The sequence below is a fragment of the Paramormyrops kingsleyae genome, chromosome 24 (assembly GCF_048594095.1).
Source record: "Paramormyrops kingsleyae isolate MSU_618 chromosome 24, PKINGS_0.4, whole genome shotgun sequence".
Classification (NCBI taxonomy): domain Eukaryota; kingdom Metazoa; phylum Chordata; class Actinopteri; order Osteoglossiformes; family Mormyridae; genus Paramormyrops; species Paramormyrops kingsleyae.
In genome coordinates, this window is record NC_132820.1 from 8,326,215 (window position 1) to 8,348,771 (window position 22,557).

Here is a 22,557-nt window from a genome sequence, read left to right on the forward strand (position 1 = left end):
TTGCCTCCGTAGGAATATTGCTGGTCTGTTAAGTAATTTGCTTTGCTGCGCGATGGGTAGAGATTACAAAGTAATGCATTCTATAGTAGAAACACGATATATCAGAAACGTGGTTGTACAAACGGAAGACGACGAATGTGTCCATTCCACATAAGGGCTTACCGCTTTGAAGATCCACATAGTATTAAGCTAACAATCTGTATTTACATTTTGCGATAAGAATAGTACATAACTTTGCATACACATTCAGATTTTACTTTTTCTTGGTTCATGTCACTAACACCCGAAGAATAAAGCACATAATTACAGTACGATGACTGCAGCAATCTTTTTAATATTACAGAAACTTTAAAGCCGTGAGGTTCAGATAATTAATTTTCACATAGCAAGGACGTTCATTGAGTTTATGGAAGCGACGCATTATTTGAGATTACCAACATTTACAATTAAGAGATCACAGCTCAACCCGACACACCCAAATTACCACAGCTGAATTGTGAATCATAGCACTCCAATAAGTATCAATTTTGCATCAATATTACTCGCGGCCGCCTTCGCATTTCAGCATTATGTCATTATGTAGGCGGGACCTAGGCGTCTAGAAGCTTCACCAATAAAAGGTCTGTGGTCTTCAGCCAATGACTGGTTAGATCGCTCGCCTCAACTGTGACAGATGGCGCATGCAGCCAATTATCGAGTTCGCTGAGTTTCTGACCATGAACAAACGGTTTTCATTTCAAGCCTATTACCTTACAGTATTTCCCGAGTTTATATAGCCTCAGGATGACCTACTAATACGTTCATATTTCGTGTTAACCGTGAAAAGATTTTTCAACGGAGCTGCCACTTGACATTCGGCAATAAAAACTCAAGGTAATGCAACATGCTACAGCTACTCAAGCAGGAATATCTGAATAACTGCCGAATCGACCACTTGGGGAAGCAAGCGGTTTTTTAAATCGCTTTTTTGTGTACGCTTGCGCGAAAGGAACAATCCAACGTATTGTCTAAGGAAAATAGCCTTCTTTCGCTTTTTCATTATATGTGTAAAGCATCCATCCATTACTAATTTACGAATTTCTAATTACGTGTTGGCTCAATTCGTAATGGTCTAATTTACTTTAAATTTAGTAACACTATCTGCATATTTGGTGGTTTCACTTCGACAGTATAATTTAACGAACCAAATAAGATCAGTCGCTCCAAAATAAATATAAACATCGAAAGACCGCTTACAGATGACTAAAGTCCTGGAACCACGCGTTAGTATTTGCGTTGCGAGTTCAAGTGAGATAAATCGTTCAGTGGGCGGGTCGTTGCGGCACGAGATGACTCGCTATTGGCCCGATGTCAGATGGAGGCGTTACGGCCAAGGCCAATTACAAGTTCCCGGCGGTGGTGCTTGGGGGCAATTGATACCTGGGGTTCAGTAGGTAGTTTGGCCTGCCGGCTTTTGACGTCTCCGCTCACAGCCATCACCCCCCCCGACATATCAGGCGGTAGACATATCAGGAGAGGAAGAAACGAAGTCAATCGAGGGTTGCTGGACTAGCAAACTGGCGACATTGAAACCACCCGGGCTAGGGGTGTAACACGCACAATAGGGGCACGTCGCGGCTCTGTCAGTGACACCGGCGTGAGAAACTTTTTTTTAAAGGTTTAAACACGACGCACACGAGGCAAAGGTAACTCCACAGAAACACGAGTGTTGTGTTTAGTAAAACAGTTTACTAAAGAGCCTGTTTTGGCATGCGTCGCCTACGCACGATGGTGCCCAGCAGTTTGTTAGCTAGCGGCTAAATACATCCGGACAGATTTCTCAGGCCAGGGACTAGTTTGCATGTTAACCACGCACGCAGCCAGCCACATAGCTCGCATTGTGGTTAACCGTTGCCAGCAATTATTTTTTATTCGAAATGCAGACCTGGCACTGCATGACAGTTAAGAGATCCTCCGTGTTTAATAATTAAACTTTCCTCGGAAAGCCTTTGATATAGAATATTTAATATCCTATGCGATATTATAAAAATAAAATTTAAATTGCATCCATCCATTCCGCTTTTCAGTCACTGGATGACCAATTAGGAAAGGTTTGTGAGGTTTTCCGTGATCGTGCGGTTTTCTTTGAACTAGATGCCCTTTGGACATAACGCTGAGATAAGTGCTGTATATGCATTCAGATAAGCCATTAGAAGGTTATATGTTCGCATCCCAAAGTTTGGTTTAAAAATGTAACGTGGCTCAGCGAGACACTGTGTAAAATGATATGTGAATGTAATAAGAATGGCCAAATTGGCCCGCATGTTTAATTCTGAGTGAAGTGCTGACACGGTGCTCTTCGTATTCTACTGTTCGTTAGCGGCTGCTGCTGCGCCGTGTACCACGTGCGGCTGTCCGTCTAATTTATTTGCTAACTTGCAGTTGGGTATTACATGCAGTACGTCCGCGCTGAGATTGAGATGCATTTTAAAAGTGTGTTTGATGTTGGATCTTCTGCCAATAACCCTGATGTGATAGACCTTGGATGCATGGATTGGTGTTTTTATTAGAGTAAATAGCCTTTTTTTTTGGAATAAGCTCATAGAGGTCTGCATCAAAATTAAAACGTACATATTTTACATGGTATTGGGTAGGGCTTCTGTACAGTATTCTGTGAAATTGCTTCTTGGAAAGTTAAGAATTGTTTTTCTTTGTTATATGTACCGTTATAGTGTTGGTCATGGATTTCATTCAGATCCCCAACTGGAACCAGTATTCTGGCATGGTTGTGCGGGCTGAAAGTATTTCTTTGAGTAAAGGGCTAACGTCATACAAAAGTCCAAAATATCCGATTTCTCCAGTCAGCATTTATAATGTTGGCCGCCTATCCCTGATGCATTTAAAATCCATGGCACATTTCTAGTGAAGTACTCTTTATATCCAACACGGAAATTCTACCCAAGAGTGGCACATTGAGTGGTTTTTTGCTTTGGGCCTCATCCATAATCTTATTAATGTCCTTTTCATACCCTGAATGCTGGTGCCAGCTTAAAATCAGTGCTCCCAATCTACCTCTATAGCACAAAGTCTTTTTATAACCTGCTTTTCTTGATGGCTTCTCCCATTCATTACTGTTAGGTGTTTAGAAACTTCAAAGATTGGGAGTCAAACTAGGACGGCCAGGAATGCAGAGGTGTAACCTTGCATTAATTGCATACTTTACTTTTTTGCAGCTGTTGCATCGTATACTGAAATTATAGTCTAAAGTCCAGAAAGAGCCCAGACCAATGGTGACTTTTGAATTAAAAATTTGTCATTCTTGTATCTCCTTTTCCTGATCAGTGTTATGGTATGTGAAGGTATGACGGAGGGTTGTCCCAAACAGGACAGGGCCAGCGTGCACCATAGATGGCATGATAGCCCATTTGATAGCCCAGGGGCTGAATAAGATAATATCCTTACCTTCATATGTGTTCTGGTTTGCCTAACCTGTCTTTATGAGCGTAAACGTTTTATGACTCTTGGATTGTGTGAGCGCTCACTGTTTACATTGTGGTTTGTAACCTCTGGCCGTTTTGGTAAATCTTTGTTTGAGTTGCCGTGTGTCTGTGAATCACCCCGTCATCCCTGTCATGTGACCCATGGTCATCAGCGATAGGGAACTGGAGGAGGGAGCTCAGTGATTTTTGTGTGAGTAAGTCAAAGGTAAGAGGTGGGACGTGTCTGTTTGCCCGGTCGCGTGTGGCTCGACACGCAGCCTCAGTATGATGAAAGCAAACACTGAGCTTAGGAGTCGGGCTCGTCCGCCCGAGCTTCATGAGCAGGAAGACCCTGCTGTCATGACAACGATTTCTGCTAGCTGCCCTCAGACTCTGCAACAAGTCTCGCTCCTCATCTCTCATGGTCAAGCTAACTGGGCTCGACTGTGGATCACTGTAGACTCACAAGCTCTCTTTACACAACTCCCTTTTAAAAACTTTTATATGTATATTTCATCTGTATATTTTATGTCTTTTGACTGAGTTTCTACAGTAAATGTCCTCAAGTCACATTCAGCATGAGGGCGACTGCTTCCCATGACTTAAACCTTTGAAACTCATAATTGGAGTCAGGAAGGATGTGGCATAAATTGGTAGGTAAGTGCTGTGTGCTTGAATAATTTGGAGAAGCAGGTATTGATAATTTTTTTTTTCTTATGATAAAGCTGGCTGGATGTTGCCAGATGGAAGTGGATTTGTTCGTACTCACAGGAGAGTGAAACACTTGAGTCAATCACAAAAACACTTTGCCTTTGTGTTTGTTATGACAGTCCAACTTTTGCGCTTGAAAATTGCCGGAAAATGGAAAGCAATTGAGTAGAGTTGTATTTCTTGCCTCAAGCCGATTGGCTGGTATTGAAAGCCTCTGGTTGGCACTTCTGGTAACGAGTAGAGATTCGCCTGTCGTGTGCAATTAGTGTAGATGAAGGAGAATGGGCTTGTGCTCTTTGAGTGTTTTCCCGTGACTTATGGCTGATTACGTTAGAACCGGGGAGGGCAATCTTACCCAGAAAGGGCTACTGTCTGGCGGGATTTTATTGCAACTCCCTAATTAGATCACTAATTAGAGGACTGGTTGGCTGAAGAGTCTTCACACCTGGGTTTGAACAGCTGACCGAAAGCTTACCCCAAAAACCTGCATACACACTGGCCCTTTGTGGATAAGATTGCTGCCCCCCCCCCCCCCCCCCCCCCCGTGTTATAGGAGTACAACTACCCTAGTCTCCATTGGGTCTATGCCTACCCAGTTTGACTCCCCAGTTGCATCTGAAACTGCACCATGTGAGGAACTGCTGAAGGAATGGATGGTTCTCGGTTAATGGGCGAATTCCATTCTGGAAGTATTCCATGTTTTATGCATTTTAAGTGTTTTTTATTTAATTTTGTTGACTTTTGCTTGTGCTTTCTTAATACATCCTCAAGTGTATTTTTCTTTATTTCAAAATAGTGTATTTCAGGCCTCTGTGCCATGGGAACAGTCTTCACCTGTATCTGTGGCTGTGTAAGGAGGAGATCGGCATGACACCACGTCACAAGGTCCCGGGTGTGAGTCACGGGCGGAAACGACGTCCACGCAAAGCACATGTGGACCAAGCGTCATGCTCATTAGCCTTCGCCACCTACTTAGTGACCCCACTACACGTCCACCTTAGTGTACAACGTGACTTGAGCGAAAGTGTAAGATCCCCCGTCAAACCCAGTCTACTTTCCTCAAACACTCCAACATGAAGACCGTGAGAATCTGCTTGCCCACGCTGACATGCAGGTATTTATCCCAGACGCCCTGTATGACTCCTTTTAGGATTTCCGTGCCGCAGAGATGATTATGGGGAGCCTCTTGTGTGACAGTGAGAGTTCCTTGGGTACCTAAGCCTTCACAGACTTATTTTTTTTTGTGTGTGTGTGTGTACTTCAAAGTTTATTGATGTTTCATGGTTGGTGCCGCCCCCTACAAAGGAAGTGTAAGCCCTTGTGTGAGTGATTTTCCCTTTTCTGTTTGCTGCCCCTGAAGTTCTCAGCATCGGCGGGCGCGAGCTCCCTCTTCCTCAGCCTGCTTTTATGTTCCCGCTCGTTGGCCGCTCGTGTTGCCGGTGATGAAATCCATCCCTTTAGTTTCTCTGGTGATGGATCTCTCCGAAGCTACGGAATTTGTCAAGCCGCGGTTATTGGCCGTGCGCTGCCTTGTTTGTCGTCCGCTGTGGCCACTCTGAAGACTTATTGTTGCTATCGAGCCGTTTGGAACCTCGAGGGTATTTTCTTATCCAGGGTCAGTCTGTTTTAGTGAGCTCATTAAATCAACACTGAAAAGGTAAATGGCAGCGTTTGCTTGGCTTTTAGAACCTGACAGGGCTCCTCTATCAGGGCTAATGGCGGGGAGGGCCCACACATGCTTGTTTGACCTTACAGAACCAGCCAATGAGGTTGTAAATAGGTGTGCGGTGATCAAATGTACCTGAAGGTCAAGTGTTGTAATTGGATGACGCTTGAGTCTGGCTCATGGTGGACTTGCGACGCTAAATGCTTAGCCTCAGTTGTTGCATGTCTGCTTCCTAGACCCGGGGGGTGTTCCACAAAACGGGATTTCTCAGGTAGCTGGGTTAACTTAAGCTAGAAGTCATGATTGTCCAATAGGAATGTTCCATACTTAAACTAAGGTGCACCGATCCGATATTTGGATCGGTATCGGCACCGATCCATACCTATTACAAGGATCAGGTATTGGCTATATGTGACAAATCGATTTGTGCAATCAACCGCATGACAGCTTTTTCCCATTTTAGATTAGTAGATTATTGTGGCTTTCAAGCTGAACGCTAACGCTGCCTCTCTTTTTGCCTCTTGTTGGGTGTGAGCACAGTGACTTCCTCCTGCTGTGGTGTCCTGTGCATACCCTTCTCGGTGCGAGGAGCGTAACATCAGTTAAGAAGGTGACGATCTGGATGTATTTTACGCTTTTCGCAGCAGTAGTAGCACGGAGAATTGCAGTCTTCGTGAAAACAACATTTTGAGAGGTGGGAGTAGCATTTAGTGGAAAATCCCTCTAAACAAAGCGCATGCAGTCGTGCTAGACAACGAGAGTAATATGAAAGAAGCAAATGGATGATTTGGGAGTCGCTGGCTTGGGCTGTTTTGCGCTCTCGCTACTGCTTGTGATGCACGAGGGGCTGCGATCGCCGCGGAGTGCAAGTGAAACTGTTGCCAATAGGAGAAAAAATGTGGGGCGTTTTAAGCACTTGGCACTTGCCTATCCCCGCTTGGAAGATATTCAGACTGAACTGCAAATGCCTCAGAAATGCTTAAAGCAAGATGTACAAACCAGGTGGAACACTAGCCTACGTTATGTGTGTTTCTAGTGCCTAATTAAAGATTTTTTTTTGGCATATTTTTTTTTCCCATTTGTAAGAATACATTTATACTTTATTATATTAAAATATTAAAGTAAAAAGAGCTCTTGTATCAGTATCACCAGTTGTGTATCAGAATTGGATCAGAACTGAAAAAATGTGGATTAGCTCATTCCTGCTTAAACTGTTATCCTGCCAAACAAAAAAAGGTTTATGTGCCTGACACGGCATTCAACTAATCAGAGAAAAGGTATATTGAACAATCATGGCTTCTATCTTAACCCAGCAAACTGAGAAGTCTTGCTTTGTGGAACATCGCCCTGGTTTCCTTTGGTGCTCAAAAGTCTGATCCATGACCAGTCACCTATCATGACCTAAAGTTCTCTTCGGGTCCCATGTTGGGGCACCAAGCTTTCCTGACTTTTACTAAAACCAGCTGGCTTAGTTCTTGTTGCACTGCCGGTTACATCTGTGTGTTTATCCCGCGCTGCTTTTCAGCATTACTAGATATTTTGGCTTGTGTATAGTATTAATTTATGCAAGGATTGCACGCCTGTAATTTTAGGCTGGAGTTATTTGACTGAAATATCCAGTCCTGCGCACTGATAAAATGTTCGACTTCAAACTGGGAACCAGTGCTTCGACGGTTAGTAGCCCGTCAGCCTGATTACACCTTTGCATGCTTTCTCCTTTGACTCTCTGCCATTCACCGTCTTCTCTTCTCTCTCAGCTGCCTGCCTCTGTTTCATCACCACGGTTTCTTCCCGCCTGCCTCTCCTCTCCTCCGCCGGCGCCTCCCGTTCAGCTTAATTGACGACGCTGTTCGGCGTGCTCGTCTTCATCAGTAGGAGAGTTTCGCCACGCCGATTCCCGCGAGCGGGTGTCAAGTGGCATCTTGTGACTGTGCACATAGGATGTGTGCTTAGTCACAAGATTCGGTGTTTATCTTATCCCGCGATACGGTGCCACTTGGTCCTACGGCGTCAGGTCCCTGCTCAAGCCCAGTGTGTGTTTTTCCCTCCTTCCCCTGCATTTCCCTCCCTTTCACCCTCTCCCTTTCTTCACCCTCTCAACAGTTTCCACCTCCATAATTAAACCTTTCAGAATGTTCTGTGAGCTGGTTATTGGATTCGTCAATCGTTCATTTCTGTGATGAACAGTGAGCTTTGACCTAGTTCTCTACCCTGAGGTGTCGGGACCCAGTGACCTTGAATAAGCACGATATCTTTTTTTCTGATTAGTTGAATGCCGTGTCAGGCACATAACAAACCTTTTTTTGTTTGGCACGATTCTGTTAAACACTGTAGTTATTAACCAAAGCTCAGTTGATCTCTGGAATCTAAATGCAATGCAAAGCTTTACACTTCAAAGGATAGTTTTACTGTTACTATTTTGTTTAATGCCTCTACAAGGGAATCCTGTCCCACTGAAACCAAGGGACGTCTACAGGTCTTGAAGGATAATCGTCTTAGTGCTTTGGTCTGGTTTCCTGTCTATGATGTTGGGGGGGGGGGGGGGTTGCGCTATCATGTTCTGCCTGTAGGGGGCACCTGAATATATCTTCAAATTGTACAGGTGATTTTTCAAGCTTGGAATTTTTCCAGATATTCCCCGTTGTCTTGTAATTGCCTTCTGTTTGTGTTGTGCTTTTTTTTTTTTTTTTTACTGTAATAAAGGTAAAGTTCTGAGTTTTTATTTAAGTTTTGTTGTTTTCATCAATAGGTCTATAATCAGAATTCAGTCCAGCCTCCTCCTGTTTTGGCCTTTTCTATTTTTTAATCTGTTTCAATCAATTTCAATCTAGTTATTCAGAAACTTGCATTAGTCGTAAACGCCGTGCTGATAGGTTCACTTACTGTGAACGTGTGGTATGAAGAGAGGCGTAATAATGCTTTAATTGCCATCTGCAATTCTCCCGTGTCTTAGACCAGTGTGTGTGCTTATTGAGTAGCTGCCTGGGCCGTCTGTCGAGCTGCTAGGTCGCCCGTTTGAGAAGCGCGATCGTTCGGCTGTTAATGGATTGACCGTGACGTAGCTCTGCACTATCTGCAGTGCTAATTGTTATTCCATAATGTGTGGGGGGGAAAGGGCTGTACTTTTAATGAGATCCTCAACCTGGAGACCTGCAGGGAACCCTTGTGGTTTGTTTACAGCTGTTTCTCGAACCTTTGGCTACATTCTTGCGGCCGTTTTTCTCTATACCTGAATATATTCTGCGATTCCTGCAGTCATCCGTCACCCTGGTGCAGCTCCCAGATCATGGTTGGCAGGATCTCCTGGGTCAGACTGTCCCTCAGTTGGTGAGAGAGGTTCTCCTGGTTCTTTCTACGTTCCTAGAGACCAGTCTTCTGTTCCTGGGGGTTGTTCTTGTGGTCATCGGTCAGTGATGAGCAGACGTTTTTGGGGCGTCAATTTGTTAGTCTTTCCGGAAAGTTTCTTCATCACCCAGTTTAGATGTTACCTTCGAGATGCAGAAGTACCCAGGCTTCCTCGCCGCATGTTCTCCATCACTGCTGGACGTGGCGGTGTCTTGTGGGGTTTTGAGTGGTAGCCGACCATCGGTGTGCCCCTGCAGCTCATCCGAGGCACCGTTTCAGCTGTTTAAGTTGCATTTTCCAGGCTCGGTACCCATCCTGTCTGTCAGGAGCAATTTCCTCTTCCTGCTGCTGTTTGCGATCTTCCTCCGCAACCCCGCAGCTGCCACGCCGCGTCTCACCTTTAAGCCGAGCGCTCGTGGAACGTGATCTCTGCCAGCGCCGGCTCATGGATCTCAACCAGCTCTGCCTCCTCTTAGCAGAACACAGGCCCTCAGAGGAGCCATCCAGAACTTTGTAATTGCTGGTCAGTGTAGCGTGGTTGGGGGGGGGGGGGTAGCTCCCAGCTGACCCCCTCAAACAAGCTCTCGACTGTAGTGCCTCTGCCTAAAGTTCTCCTGATGTTCCCTCCCGGATCTCCTAGTGCATTTGTAATCCTCCCGTGCAGCCAGCTCTGGTATTTCTTCCCCGAAACATGGCAGTTCCATTCCGGCGCATGTTTACGGCCGGCGCTGTGCTGTCACCGTGTCCCCTCCCCCGCAGGAATCGCATTCTGCCGGCCTCCCTTCCGGCAGGTGCTCGGCGTAGTGGAGCAGTTTTTGCATGCGGGCCGGGTGCCAGCCCCGTTCTGGATCCCGTCTCGCTCGCCATCTCACCTCGATTTTGCCTTTTCAGCTCGGCCATTTTTAGTCGCTTCGCGCCTTCTCCTCGCGTGTCTGTTTTTAACTTGGGCTAACAAACTGAAGCTTCATCCTAGCCTGCCTGCCAGTTTCCCAGCAACACGCCTTCACCAGTGGGTGAGATGTTTGAGTTCCTCCTGGCCAGACACACGTCTTTGCGCTTCAAATTCCTTTTCTTCTTCCTCTGCCTCCCCCCCCCCCCAGGTGATGTTCCTTCAGTTGGTGCCTTTGCACAGACCCTTGGGACTGCTGGCGGTCAGGGCAGCCCGAAGGCCATGGCGAGCGAATCAGTGCTTCACCTACAGCGTCGAGCACAAGCCCATCAAGAAGGTCATGGTGGCTAACAGAGGTACATCCCCCCTCACCCCCGTACACGAGCCTCCCTTCAGCATTTTGATCGTTAAACATTTGTGAGGCAATCACACGGCATGTGTACAAAACAGTTTTGTTTCCGAGATTTCCCCAACTGTGGTAAAACGTTTAACTCATTTCCATTTCAGATTTAGAATAATGTGCCACCTGAACCTTGTTTACTGAGAGATTTCTGACAAGGCTTTCATACAAACGCGCAATGGCAGTAAAGGCTTGGCAACCCAGGGAAGGGTGTGATTTACTGTGTGGCGTCAGTCACTCTGCTTGCTATTGGTCTAAGTGAGTGAGGTACATGCTGTGGTGACTGAAACCCGTCATTGGTTGATGATGGACAGTAATCCCACCCCTTGCGGGTTTCAGCCAGTACTATCCTTGGTAAATATTAGTGATGCTCTGATTGATCGGCCACCGATCATGATCGGCCGATATTGGCTAAAAATAGCTTGATCGGCGAACAAAAAAGCCGATCCCTTAAATTACTCGCGCGACTTTTTCACACGTGCATGCACGGCGCACAGGTAAACAACAGAGCGACGCGTACAAGTGGCAACATGAGTTCTCCCGTCTGGAAGCTTTTCAAAATGTCCGATAAAGACGTAAAGTTAGCCGTTTGCAAATGTATGCCGTGATGAAATCCCTCGAGGTGGAAGCAAGCAACGGCATTTTAACACCACTAACATGATTAGGCATCTTGGAACACGCCATACAACTGAATATGCCGAGTATGACAAACTAAACCACTCTGCTCTCGGGGAACATTTCATGATCATGGTAATCGGTGATCGGCCCCAAAAATGCTGATCGGAGCATCTCTAGTAAATATGATGTTTTGATTTTAAGAATGGCTGTTCTTTTTTGATGGGACCCTTAAATGCATGTAATCAAACGTCCTGGAAGAAAAATCCAGGCTCTTTCCAGAGAGTGAGGCCTTCGGTGCTTCTTAATTGTGATGTTTTCAGCTTGGTTTGGCCCTATTAAGAAAACAAATGGCTGCAGTAATCATGAGATAAGTATGCGGTAATCAGTGTTCAGCCTTGAGAGCGCTGGTGGTTCAGTAAATGGGCTCCCAGAAAGGCATTCTTCATCGTAATAATTAGCAGTGTTTTTAGTGTTTTAGCACAGTCCCGGCCAAGTAGTTGAGTGTGCTCCATATCGCCCCCTAGTGTCCCAAATAAGCTAGTTTTGTGGCACGGATTCAGAGGCGAATGGTCTCCGGCAGCTGTGGATGGCAGGCTCTGCCCGCTCTAAAAGGGACTCTGAGTACAGGGGTGGGTCTGTTATTTCTGGGGTCACTTTGGGCCCCTACCACTGCAATGACTCAGGGGCCCCAAGCAAATGCATGGTTTGAGTGGTGGTAAACACTGCTAATGGCTGAATGCATAGCTTGGCACGTACTTCACACACATGCTATTAAGACCTTATAGCCAGTCAGGCTGCCAGTGGAATGCACTGAAATATTTATCATTATGTAAACTGCAGATAATGAGTCACCTGTTGGCAACCCCTCCCCCTAAGTTTAGTTGCCCATTTATTCATTCATTTTTTTTCTCATGTTGTGGCTCTTTGTCATTGGTCGTTGTTTGCTCTACCTTTTCCTTCTTCCCTCGTTCTTTTTTTTTTTTTTAATTTTATTATTTTTTTAACCCACTTTTGTGCTCTTTATGTACATGACACGGCTCTTATGTCAGCTGTATTAGGACATAGTCTGTGTTCATTAGTCTGGGCTGGACTGTTTATCGAATCTCTGAATGACTCATTTGCTGTGTTTATGAAAATCTCCTTTTAATGCCGTATTTTGGGAATAATTTGTGGAACGACTGGTGCATGTAATTAACAGCAAATTGGTGCGATTAAGCCAAGGGATGTCTGGGAGCAGGCGTACGGGCTCTCGCCCGCCACCCCACGCCACTCCCGGTGTTCTCTGCCATCCCGCCAAATCCGCTTAATATCCCGACCCAGGTGAGATCGCGATCCGCGTGTTCCGGGCCTGCACAGAGCTGGGCATCCGCACTGTGGCGGTCTACTCAGAGCAAGACACGGGCCAGATACACCGGCAGAAGGCGGACGAGGCCTACCTCATCGGCAGAGGCCTGCCACCCGTGGCCGCCTACCTGCACATCCCCGACATCATCAAGGTCGCTAAGGTGAGATGCCTGCCTTCCGGGATGCCAGGGTGTTCTTGCTTGGGTTTTGACCCCAAGTCGTTTTCCCCAGTGGCTATATTTACATAGGTTGTGTGTCTGTTTTTATAGTAGGTGGTGTGTTGCTCTGTGGGTTAGGACTCTGATCAGAAGGTTGTTGGATCAAAGCCCATATTTGGCAGCAGTGATGTCCTGAGCCGACATCAGATATTGGAATCGGGGCTGGTCCAGGCATTTTTTAGATTGATTAGTGTTGAGTGTCCATGGCTAATCTTACACCCCTGATATTCGAGTATCTGACAGGGTATGAGTTTCCAGCATCTGCTCAAATTATGTCAGTTGTGCAGGTTGTATGATTCAGTCACCCGCTACAGTACGCTGCAGGCACATGGTCTGAAACTACAAACCATCGAGGTGTCAGCATTGTAGAAATTCTTTAAATTGGAATCTCAAAGTAGGCCAGCAGCTACCTGCAGTGTTTGCGATGCCACCCTTTGGATAGGCAGCAACAGAGCATCGCTTTAAACAACAAATCTCATTAGGCAGAAGCATCATAAGGAAGAATACTGTGAAATCATGAGGCATGCTCAGACCGAGAATGCACTGATGTGTATGTACATTTAAATATTTATTAATAGATTGAACTGGGGCTTGGAATCGGAAACTATAAATATTGACTGGATCAAATCTGGGTACCAAAAAATCAGGGCATCCCTACCTGGCTGAGTGATTTCGCCGTTGGACCCCTGAACGAGGCCCTTAACCCTAATTGCTCCAGGCTAATCCTGTTCTCTCACTTGTACATCGCGTTGGATAAAGCTCCTGTTAAGCCCAATTTAAAAACATTTATTTGAGTGCCATGTTTTGAACTGAACCGCGGGGTGATTCTGTCTTTTGGTTCCATAAAGTACGAGTAGTCTGTCACACTCAGCCGTTAAACCTGGCAGCGGAATTGAGCAATAATGTGAATGAGACTTCCGCGTAAATTAAACCGCTAATTTGTCCAATAAATTGTCACGTATCATTTTGAAACAAGGGGACAGGTTCTCGGTGTTCCAGTGTAGGCGTCGCGCTGCGTTCCCCAATTACACAATTAAAACATCTCCTGATTTGCCCATCCTCTGCGTGACTCACGGCTGAAATGACTGGTTCGTTTGGAACGGGGGAGCGTGCGGGCCTGCCAGAAAGGCCGAAAATAACTCTCAAGGAGGCAGGAGCGCTAGCTTTTGATGGGAACTCGAGAGCTTAAGTTTTGATTTTTGCATGACTGGGAGATCGGAGCCTGGACTGCTTGAAAGCAGCAGTGTGTCATCTGGCAATGCTCTTGGTGTTACAGAAGTTTGACGCCTAAAGGTGCGTTTATACCGGCGCCGGGACGGGCATTCCGACTCGACTGTCCCAGACGATAGGGACGGAATTTCACTCTGCGCTCGTTAGGATATTGTGCCTGCGATCAGAAGGTTGCGGGTTCAAATCCCATCTTGAGTGACAGTCACATATTGTTTGGGCTTTTGATTAAGGCATTTAACCCCCTCAAATGTCCCAAGGGTCCCGTATAAATGGTCTGACCCTGGGTCTAGACCCCAAGCTTCAATCTCAACCATATGTATGTGTACGTCCCAAATAAGAGCGAGGTGGGCCATGCAGATTCAGTTAAAGGATTTCGATGTAATTGCACTCGTACTAGTGCAAATGGCAAAGCATCCATTAATAATTTTCCCTTAATTTTCTTTTATCTCTGTATTCATGACCCCTGTGACCTTGTGCAAAGACCCTGCCCCTTAATGGCGCGCTCTGATCCTCCGTCCGGACCTCCACCGCCTCTGCTCTTGCAGGAGAACCACGTGGACGCCATCCACCCCGGGTACGGCTTCCTGTCCGAGCGCTGGGACTTTGCGCAGGCGTGCGCGGACGCCGGCGTGCGCTTCATCGGCCCGCCCCCCGACATCGTGCGCAAGATGGGCGACAAGATCGAGGCCCGAGCCATCGCCATCAGCGCCGGTGAGAGCTTCGTGCGGCTGTAGGTGTGCCTACTGCCAGTAGATGGAGCCGGTGGGTAGATGACCCTACTCACTAGTCTGTTTGGAAATCAAGCCCACCGTTTCTGACGGCGACAACTGGGGAGAACTGTTGTGCGTCATGGGAGGGGCCCAATGGAAATGATGTTGTCCCGGGAATTATGTGGCCGGTTTGTCCGGAATTGTGCAATGTTACCTCCTGAGTTTAGGATTCGATCCAGTTATTTGGTTTGGATCTCATAAACCTGGAGCTCTAGGTAAGCCGTGTCCATGACCTACAGCCCTATTTGCGTGTTTGTTTGCTTAGCAGAGCGTCATAAAAACAGTGACCTCTGGTGTTTGATGAGAAACGTGGCATGCCCGGCAAGACGCCCCCAACCCTAACGGATGGGCAAGTTCTCTCGAGGGGTCCCTGATGCTGTTTCTTTTTGTGGGGGGGGTTGCTTTCTGTTTCAGGTGTGCCGGTGGTCCCCGGGACGGAGAGCCCCATCTCCTCGCTGCAGGAGGCTCAGGAGTTTGCCAACAGCTACGGATTCCCCATCATCTTCAAAGCGGCATACGGGGGTGGGGGCCGAGGCATGCGGGTTGTGAGAGAGTACGAGGTGATTCGGGAGGGGCGGGGCAAGGGGGCGGAGTAATATTTCGACCGGCACATTAGTTTGAATTTGACTGCTGGGCTATGGGATTTGATTGGCCGTGTTGGGATGTGTTTAAGATGCACGAGTGAAAGTATCCTTGTTTGTTAAGCGGCTCGTGTGGAGATAATGGAAATGGGGTCGCAGGTGAGCTTAGCCGATTGATCTGAAGGGCTGCGTTCTACTCAATTTCCGTCTCAAGTCATTAGATTGAATTGGTAAACAGGTGGCACGAAATGGTCCGTTAGCACGCTGGTCCGCGGGGAGGCGACCTCTTCTAATTGGTGGACAAACCAGGGAGTGAGGGAATGGGCGGAACAGCAGAGGGCGAGGCACGGCCGAGGGCGATGCAGATTGGCTGATCGGTTGGTGGGCACGCACACTGATTGGTCACCTTCGCTGATTGGTACAGGAGCTAGAGGAGAACTACCAGAGGGCGTACTCAGAGGCACTCGCCGCATTCGGGAACGGAGCTCTCTTTGTGGAGAAGTTCATCGAGAAGCCACGTCACATTGAGGTTCAGATACTGGGTGAGTGTGGGGATCTGCTTTAGCTAGTTGACTTCTGACCTCACCCTGCTGTTCTGAAACACTGGGTGCGCATCTGAAATAGTACATAGCAAACAAGTATGCTATGGTCAACAAAGAATACCTGGTACATGTGTGTTGGCAGCGGGGAGGGAGCCAAACCGTAGACTGTCTGGGGGCTACTGAGAACCAGGTTGTGGAACGGTGTTCTAGAGTACGTCTCCTGATCTTTTCAGTCCATCTCTCGCGTGCCCACAGTGCACTCTGTAAATTTTGCCCTCAAGTCTGAGGAAAATGGACCCAAAAAAAACCCTGGGTTCCTTTAAATCTGAGCTAGATAAGATTTTAACAGCTCTGATCTATTAAGTTCTCCCCAAACGAGCTTGATGAGCCGGATGGCCGCCTCTCGTTTGTAAATTTACGTCTTATATTCTTATCTGCGATATAGTATGCAAAGTAAACAGTATGTCTGACTTCTCGGTATGGATGAAACAAAAGGCGTCCAGTACCTGGATGACAAAGTACATTCTGCAAAATTCTGAAGTGTTTCAGATGGAGGCTACAATTTCTCTCAAAGCCACTGGAGCAGCGTAGAACGTTTCCTGCTCAGAAATTTCTCACGATGGCGGATAAAGTGCTGTCTCCGTATAATTTTAAGTAGAAAACGGTATCCATAAATTCACTCAAATGTATTTTTTTTTCATTCATAGTTACATTTTTAACTTTTTTGAGGATCAAGCTGCATCCATTGGTAAACATCCAGGTTAGGTACGGACACTGGCATATCCAAGCGCATGCAAACTATTTCTAATGCATGCATATAGTATGTACTACATTAAGTTGAGTAGTAGGCATCTAGGAAAATTCAGTACATACTGTGCAAGTATTCGTTGCGTTACCATGGCCCCTCGATTATCAGGGGTCTAAGGCTGACCATGGACTGACCATGACAATGGCTTAATTGTCATGTCCCTGCCAGAAAAAGTCCTTATCTGCTTTATTGTCAATTTAAATTGAAAGGGACATAATGTGTGTCAGACTCATTACATCCCCCTCATTCAGCTTCAGTATTTCTTTCTTTTTTCTGAAGCCTGGATGCAATGACAATGTTACCGATGATTAAAATGTTCTTTTATTGAGATTCTCGGTCTTTCATAGGCGATAAGTACGGCAACGTGGTCCACCTATACGAGAGGGACTGCTCCATCCAGAGGAGACACCAGAAGGTTGTGGAGATAGCTCCAGCAGCTCAGCTGAATCCACACCTGCGGGACAGACTGACCGCCGACTCCGTCAACCTGGCCAAACAGGTACAGCTCACACTTTTGTCCGGAGACCTTCAGTGTTCTTTCTCTCTTTCTTTCTCTCTTTCTTTCTCTCTCTCTCTCTCTCTCTCTCTCTCTCCCCCTCTGGCAGTGGCCTTTCGATTTCATTTACACATAATACATGAGGCCCTTTCGGGACTTGATCTAATGCTATTTTGGTTACATTTTGTCTTCTGAAGCAGTGTTGCTCGATCTTGGCACCCCCATGACAGTCCACATTTTTGCTCCCTCCCCACTCCCAGCCAATCAGCAAACAGAATACCTGGTACAGGTGTGTTGGGAGCTGGCTGTACTCCGTAAATTTTGCCCTCAAGTCTGAGGGGGAAAAAAAAAAAAAAACCTGTAACTGGGGAAGAATGGTCCTGAGCTGGTAATATGCCACCTTGTGTGTTCAGTGCTGCCCGGTAGGTGACACGTCAACTATGAGCCAGCAACAAACATTCTGGAAAATGTCACCCCAGTTTTTCATGGCACTGGTATAGGTGTCCCTGTGATTTTTGCCCTAGCTGATTAGTTAATTTCGTAGCAGTTAGCGTAAGATCCTGATTATCCCAGAACCATATTCAGACCATGTGCATCAATAATAGGTGTGAAAGTATGCCGTACAGCTGCGTACGCAGCCCGAATGGTAACTCGTCGAGTTCTGGTTAAAAATTCTCTCAGCAGCCAGGCAGTTGTTGCACTTGGGTGAAGAGATGCGCGTTTTCAATTGATGCCGACAGTGTTTTGCGCTCAGATCTTTATTTTAATCATTTAAGATGTGAGCTGTTGCCAACGGGTCACGCCTGTGTGGCTGTTCATCGCCCGAGGCCTGGCCAGAGGGCGCCAGTGAGACCCACATGCGATGCCCTGCTGGGCTCAGTGTCGGAAGGCTAATGCACATGCTCCTTTAAGCATCGAAGATGAACCTGCACTGGGGCGATAGGCTGGAGGCTTTGGGGGTTATTTTAAGGGCTTATTTCTGCATTCTGCTGGGGTTTCATTTTTACATCTTGTGTAACAGACTCTTTCATCCATGGCATTTGAGAAAGCATGGTCAGTCCCTGGAGCAATTGAAGGTTGTGGGGTTTGAACCAACAACCTTCTGGACGTGGGCGTCAGTGCCCAAAGCTGCTGAGCCACACATTCTGCCAGTAATGGGATGTAAGCCCATGACCCTCTGACGACGGGCAAGGTGCTAAACCACAAAGTCGTGCACCGCCCCCAGGCAGGTGTACGGCGACACCATCTTATACATGAACCTAGAGCTGGGGGACAGTGTGTAACTCTATGGTTTAGGACTGTATTTGTCATCAGAAGGTTATGGGTTCACATCCCCTTGTTGGCAGTGTGATTTTACACTGGACCCTTAAGTGGGGCCCTTAACCGTAATTGTTCCAGGGAAACTTACTAGTTCTGCTCTCTCGCTTGTGCACCGCTTCAGACGAGAGTATCTGCTGAGTAAGTAAATGTACATGCTTGCATCTGTCATCCTTTGATCCTCTTGACTACCTACCTGTAAATGCTGATGATCTGTTAGTACCCACCTGCCTTCTCATTACCAGAACGCGGTACTTGGCAATTAAATGATCAAGTTCTCCTTTTTCTGTCCTCCTAATGTGTTTAATTTTCTAATTAGATGTCTTTGCGTGGAGCTAGTAGAGGTTAAAAATGAGCCACAACAGGGGATGCAAGAGACCTGCGATGCATCCCATAATAAAAACAAAACAGGGAAGGAACCTTCAAATGTGTGCCTCTTGTCGGGGGGGTTGTTCTTCAGGTTGGAGGTGTTTGATCATTAGTTCATGAGTCATCTGTGATTTTTGAGGATGAGCTCTTAATCTGGTTTAGCTGTTCGGTTGTGGTTCAGTTTTATCACCTTGATGTGGTTTGTTGTGGCAGTAAATTCTGGCTCACGGCTTGAAGGGGGGAAACGGGAACTGCCACGACTCTGCCGTTAGGGGGGATCGAAGAGCTTTTAATCTGTGGCATGCGTGTGTGCAGTAACACTTGTGGCTGCTGGATAGCGTCCTTCATGTGACGAGGACCCAAGCCCCAAGGCACTATGGGGAGTCGGTCAGCACAGTGTACGCTCAAGGCCCGCTAGCGCCTCTGATTTCTTCTTCCGTTGACGTAGTGCCGTCATGGCAACATGATCTGGGATGACTGTGGCAGCGTGATGCCCGCACCGTGTTCATTGTCACGTCTTCCGGACAACGACAAGCCTTAGGCGGGACCCACATGGTGGAAACCGTTCTGGAACTTTCTGCTCGCGCTCTGCAGCAGGCCATGCCGTAATTGCCATGCTACTCCTGCCCACTAGAGGGTGTAACCTCCTCCAAACTGCCCGGCAACACGGAGCGGCCAGGCCCCTTGCTGTGATGTCGGTTTAGCGGACACAGCGGGATATAAATGATGAAACGCGACGGCGCTCGTGGGGTGGAACTTTGGTGGAGAAAAACGAGATGTGTGTTAATTTCCCATCAACAGGATCATGGGAATGCAACTCTTTGGGGGGGGTGGAGCCTGTTTCTGAGGAGTTGTCTGCTGGGTACAGCAACTGGGGCAGAGATCAACCTCTGGCATGATTGGGTCCCTGTGTCATGGGCGGGACATTGGTGTGGGCGGAGCCACCCTTGCCATTGGCTGGCTGGCTTTAGGGGCGGAGATCGTTATACCTCTGCTGTCCATGAGGTTACTTCACTCTGTAAGCAAACTGGAGCAAAACATATGGCGGGTAACAGTTCTGGGAGTGAGGGGGGCGGGGGGGGGCATAGGGAGGCCTTGTACAAAATACCTCCTCCTATAATCATGAGTCTGACACCCACACGGTATTGAGCCCATAAACACAAAACCGATATAGACAGTGTGAAGGTAAACAAAACGGCTCTGCTGGAAAGGGCCACTTTATTGAGCTCCAGTCAGATGTCACCTCTGAGTCGAGTACGAGTTCTTGGGTGCTCGAGTATTGCCCCCCCCACCCCCCGCCCCAGGAAGCTCGCTCCATCTCTGCTGCGGTAGAGGTATCCTTATCTGCAAGCAAGTCCTACATCTCAAACTCTTTCTGTTTGATCTCCGGAATCGATCCTCATTTGATCTTTTGTGGAGTTCTAGGCTCACCACTGGGCTCCCCCCCCACCCCACCCCACTGGCTGGGGGGAGGGCGGGGGGGGCTGCATATTTATATTGATTCTCCTGCGTGATTTTCTGGGGATGGTTTGATGGTTTGCCTTGTGTTGACTGTGCGAGCCACTGGAGTTTGCAGTCCTGCGAAGTTTAATTCGGGGGGGGGGGTGGACATGGTAGAGCTGTGAAGACTCCCTGGGCTGTACATGAGCCTTGGGGGGGGGGGGCTGCAGGTTCGTGTTGCTGGACATGTTTGCCTATTTTATGTGGCCCCCTAAGGATGATATTTCCCAATACGGGGGTGGGTGGTAGCTCAGCCGATCAACACTCGTGCAGAAACGGAAGGTTCCCCGGTGCTCTTTAAAGGGTTTAGTGGCAAAGTCACTCTGCCAGCCTCGGGATTTGAGGCTATAACCATCTGATGACAGGAACAGTCCTAAACCAAAGAACCACACACCAACCCCAAACGGTCCTGTGACGACACTGTCTATTGGATAAACCAAGAGATGGAGCAGGTGTGTGGCTCAGTGGATTAGGACACCGTGCCTGTGATCAGGAGGCTCCTGGTTCAAATCCCAGGATTTATGTAGCGTTTTCTCCATTCCATCCTTTTTCTGTGAAATTGTGTCCCGCCTATCGCAGAGCTCAATCCGGGCTGGGCTTCTCCCCTCAGCCGAGCCGTCCGAGGAAGTGTCAGCCCCCCTCAAACCTGGGCAGTGGCGTTCTGACCCCCCTCTCGTGTGCAAACAAGCTTGTATTCTAATGCCTATTTATAGAGCCCTCCCCTTGGGGGGGCGCGGTGCAGTCATTAATTAAAAGCTTCTGGGTGACAAGGAGGAGGCAGAGCGTCATCTGCGGGGCGCCTTGCCGGTCAGCGTCACCTCTGCCGGTGGAAGTGGAAGTCTTAGTCACAGTGTGTTCTCCTCGTGCAAAGGGCCAGACTGCAGTGCCACCGTGTCAAAAGAGATCTGAGAGCTCCTGAGCAGGCCCCGTAACTCTCCTCTCCTCACCTCCCTTCCTTATCTTTTGTTTGCAATCTGTTTTTGTTAGTTTTTGTTTGTTTTTTTTGTTTTGTTTTTTTCCCACCTCCCCCCCTTATCTGCTAACCCTGAGTGTGTTTGTTTCTCTCATTGTCTTGCTCACATTTCCGCTTGGCTGCCTCCATCTTGTCATTAATTTTCTGATAAGTTGAGGAATTGCTTTTGTGAGGTGGGAACGGCGGCCAAGCGGAGCGCATGGGTGTGTGTTTGCACGCGTGTGTCTGCTTGTGTGTGTGTGTGTGTGTGTGTGTGTGTGTGTGTGTGTGTCCTTGCTTGTGTGTGTGCATGTGTTTGCGGTTGCACATGTCTGCTCGTGTATTTGCACGTGTGTGTCCCAGCCGACCTTAATCTCCAGCTCGTCTGTTTGCTGTGGCCCATCCATGGAAAATCTAGCAGCTCTGCTCCCCCCCCCCCCCCCCCCGTCGTAACACCGGCTTCCCGGGAATGCTGGGGACAGCTTTTGTGGCATTTCTGTTTTCCTAAAGGCCGTGGGCGTTTTCCAGATGTCGCTCTCCTGGGCACCGTTTAATTAGGCCTGTGTGAGAAACTTGTGTGTTCTTAGGTTGATTACCTTGCTTATGGTGATTTTCTAGGATATAAACTTCAAGCCTGGATGCAATCACCTGTCCCCACACGGGGACATTGTCGCTGTGGTAACGGCGCATGTTACATTCTTTGGCGCATGTTTGCCCGCCAGCAAACAAATCACTTTTTTCTGCAAAATGTCCAGTAAGTGTCTAGCTTTTGTACGTTTTTTTTCACCATCCAATCGGAGGGTAACTCAAAGTTGGGGTAGCCAATGAACAGACACTGCCGACGCCCCCCAGCCCTGTGCCCCTCACTCCTCCATATGGGCCCACACTTGTTGCTGGTGGCTGGCATGTAGGTAAGCAGGTTAGGGTGCTGTGTCTGTGACCGGAAGATTGCTGGTTCACGTCCCAGATTCGGCAGAGTGATGTCACCATTGGGCCCAAGAGCAAGGCCCTTGACCCCCCCCCAAATGCTGCAGGCTGACCATGCATCTGCTAAATAAGTATAATGCAAATGTAAGCCCCCCGCCCCCTGTTATTTATTTTATTCCTAATATCCCCATCTCATGCTTGCGATCCGTGTTCATCTGTTCACTCATCTCTCTTCCCCATGAATCTCTCTCATTTCTCCGGGAGACCTGATCCGCTCGCGCCGTTTCCCGCTTCCCGTCCCAGGCTGTGTCAGACCCATCTCTGGCATCGTGCCCCCGCTCTCCCGACACCCTCACCGTGCCACCTGCTATTACGTCGTCTCTGCTTTTCTTCCCCCGGAAAGTTCCATCTCCCCG

The 22,557-nt window shown here is 47.7% G+C and overlaps 1 protein-coding gene across 4 annotated transcripts in view; it reads left to right on the plus strand.

Moving 5' to 3' along the window:
- Window positions 1–720: 720 nt before the first annotated feature.
- pcxa (pyruvate carboxylase a) overlaps window positions 721–22,557 on the plus strand; it is an 85,452-nt gene continuing 63,615 nt past the window's right edge. Inside the window, exons 1-7 of one of the 4 annotated variants that reach the window (XM_072706500.1) lie at window positions 721–873; window positions 10,281–10,425; window positions 12,408–12,592; window positions 14,425–14,590; window positions 15,064–15,209; window positions 15,655–15,772; window positions 16,928–17,079. In XM_072706500.1, the coding sequence (XP_072562601.1) occupies window positions 10,284–10,425; window positions 12,408–12,592; window positions 14,425–14,590; window positions 15,064–15,209; window positions 15,655–15,772; window positions 16,928–17,079 (909 nt within the window). In that variant the 5' untranslated portion in view covers window positions 721–873; window positions 10,281–10,283. Of the gene's footprint in view, window positions 874–1,396; window positions 1,686–4,978; window positions 5,284–10,280; window positions 10,426–12,407; window positions 12,593–14,424; window positions 14,591–15,063; window positions 15,210–15,654; window positions 15,773–16,927; window positions 17,080–22,557 lie in introns of those variants that run through there. The other 3 variants (XM_072706501.1, XM_072706502.1, XM_072706503.1) reach the window with 3 other exon arrangements.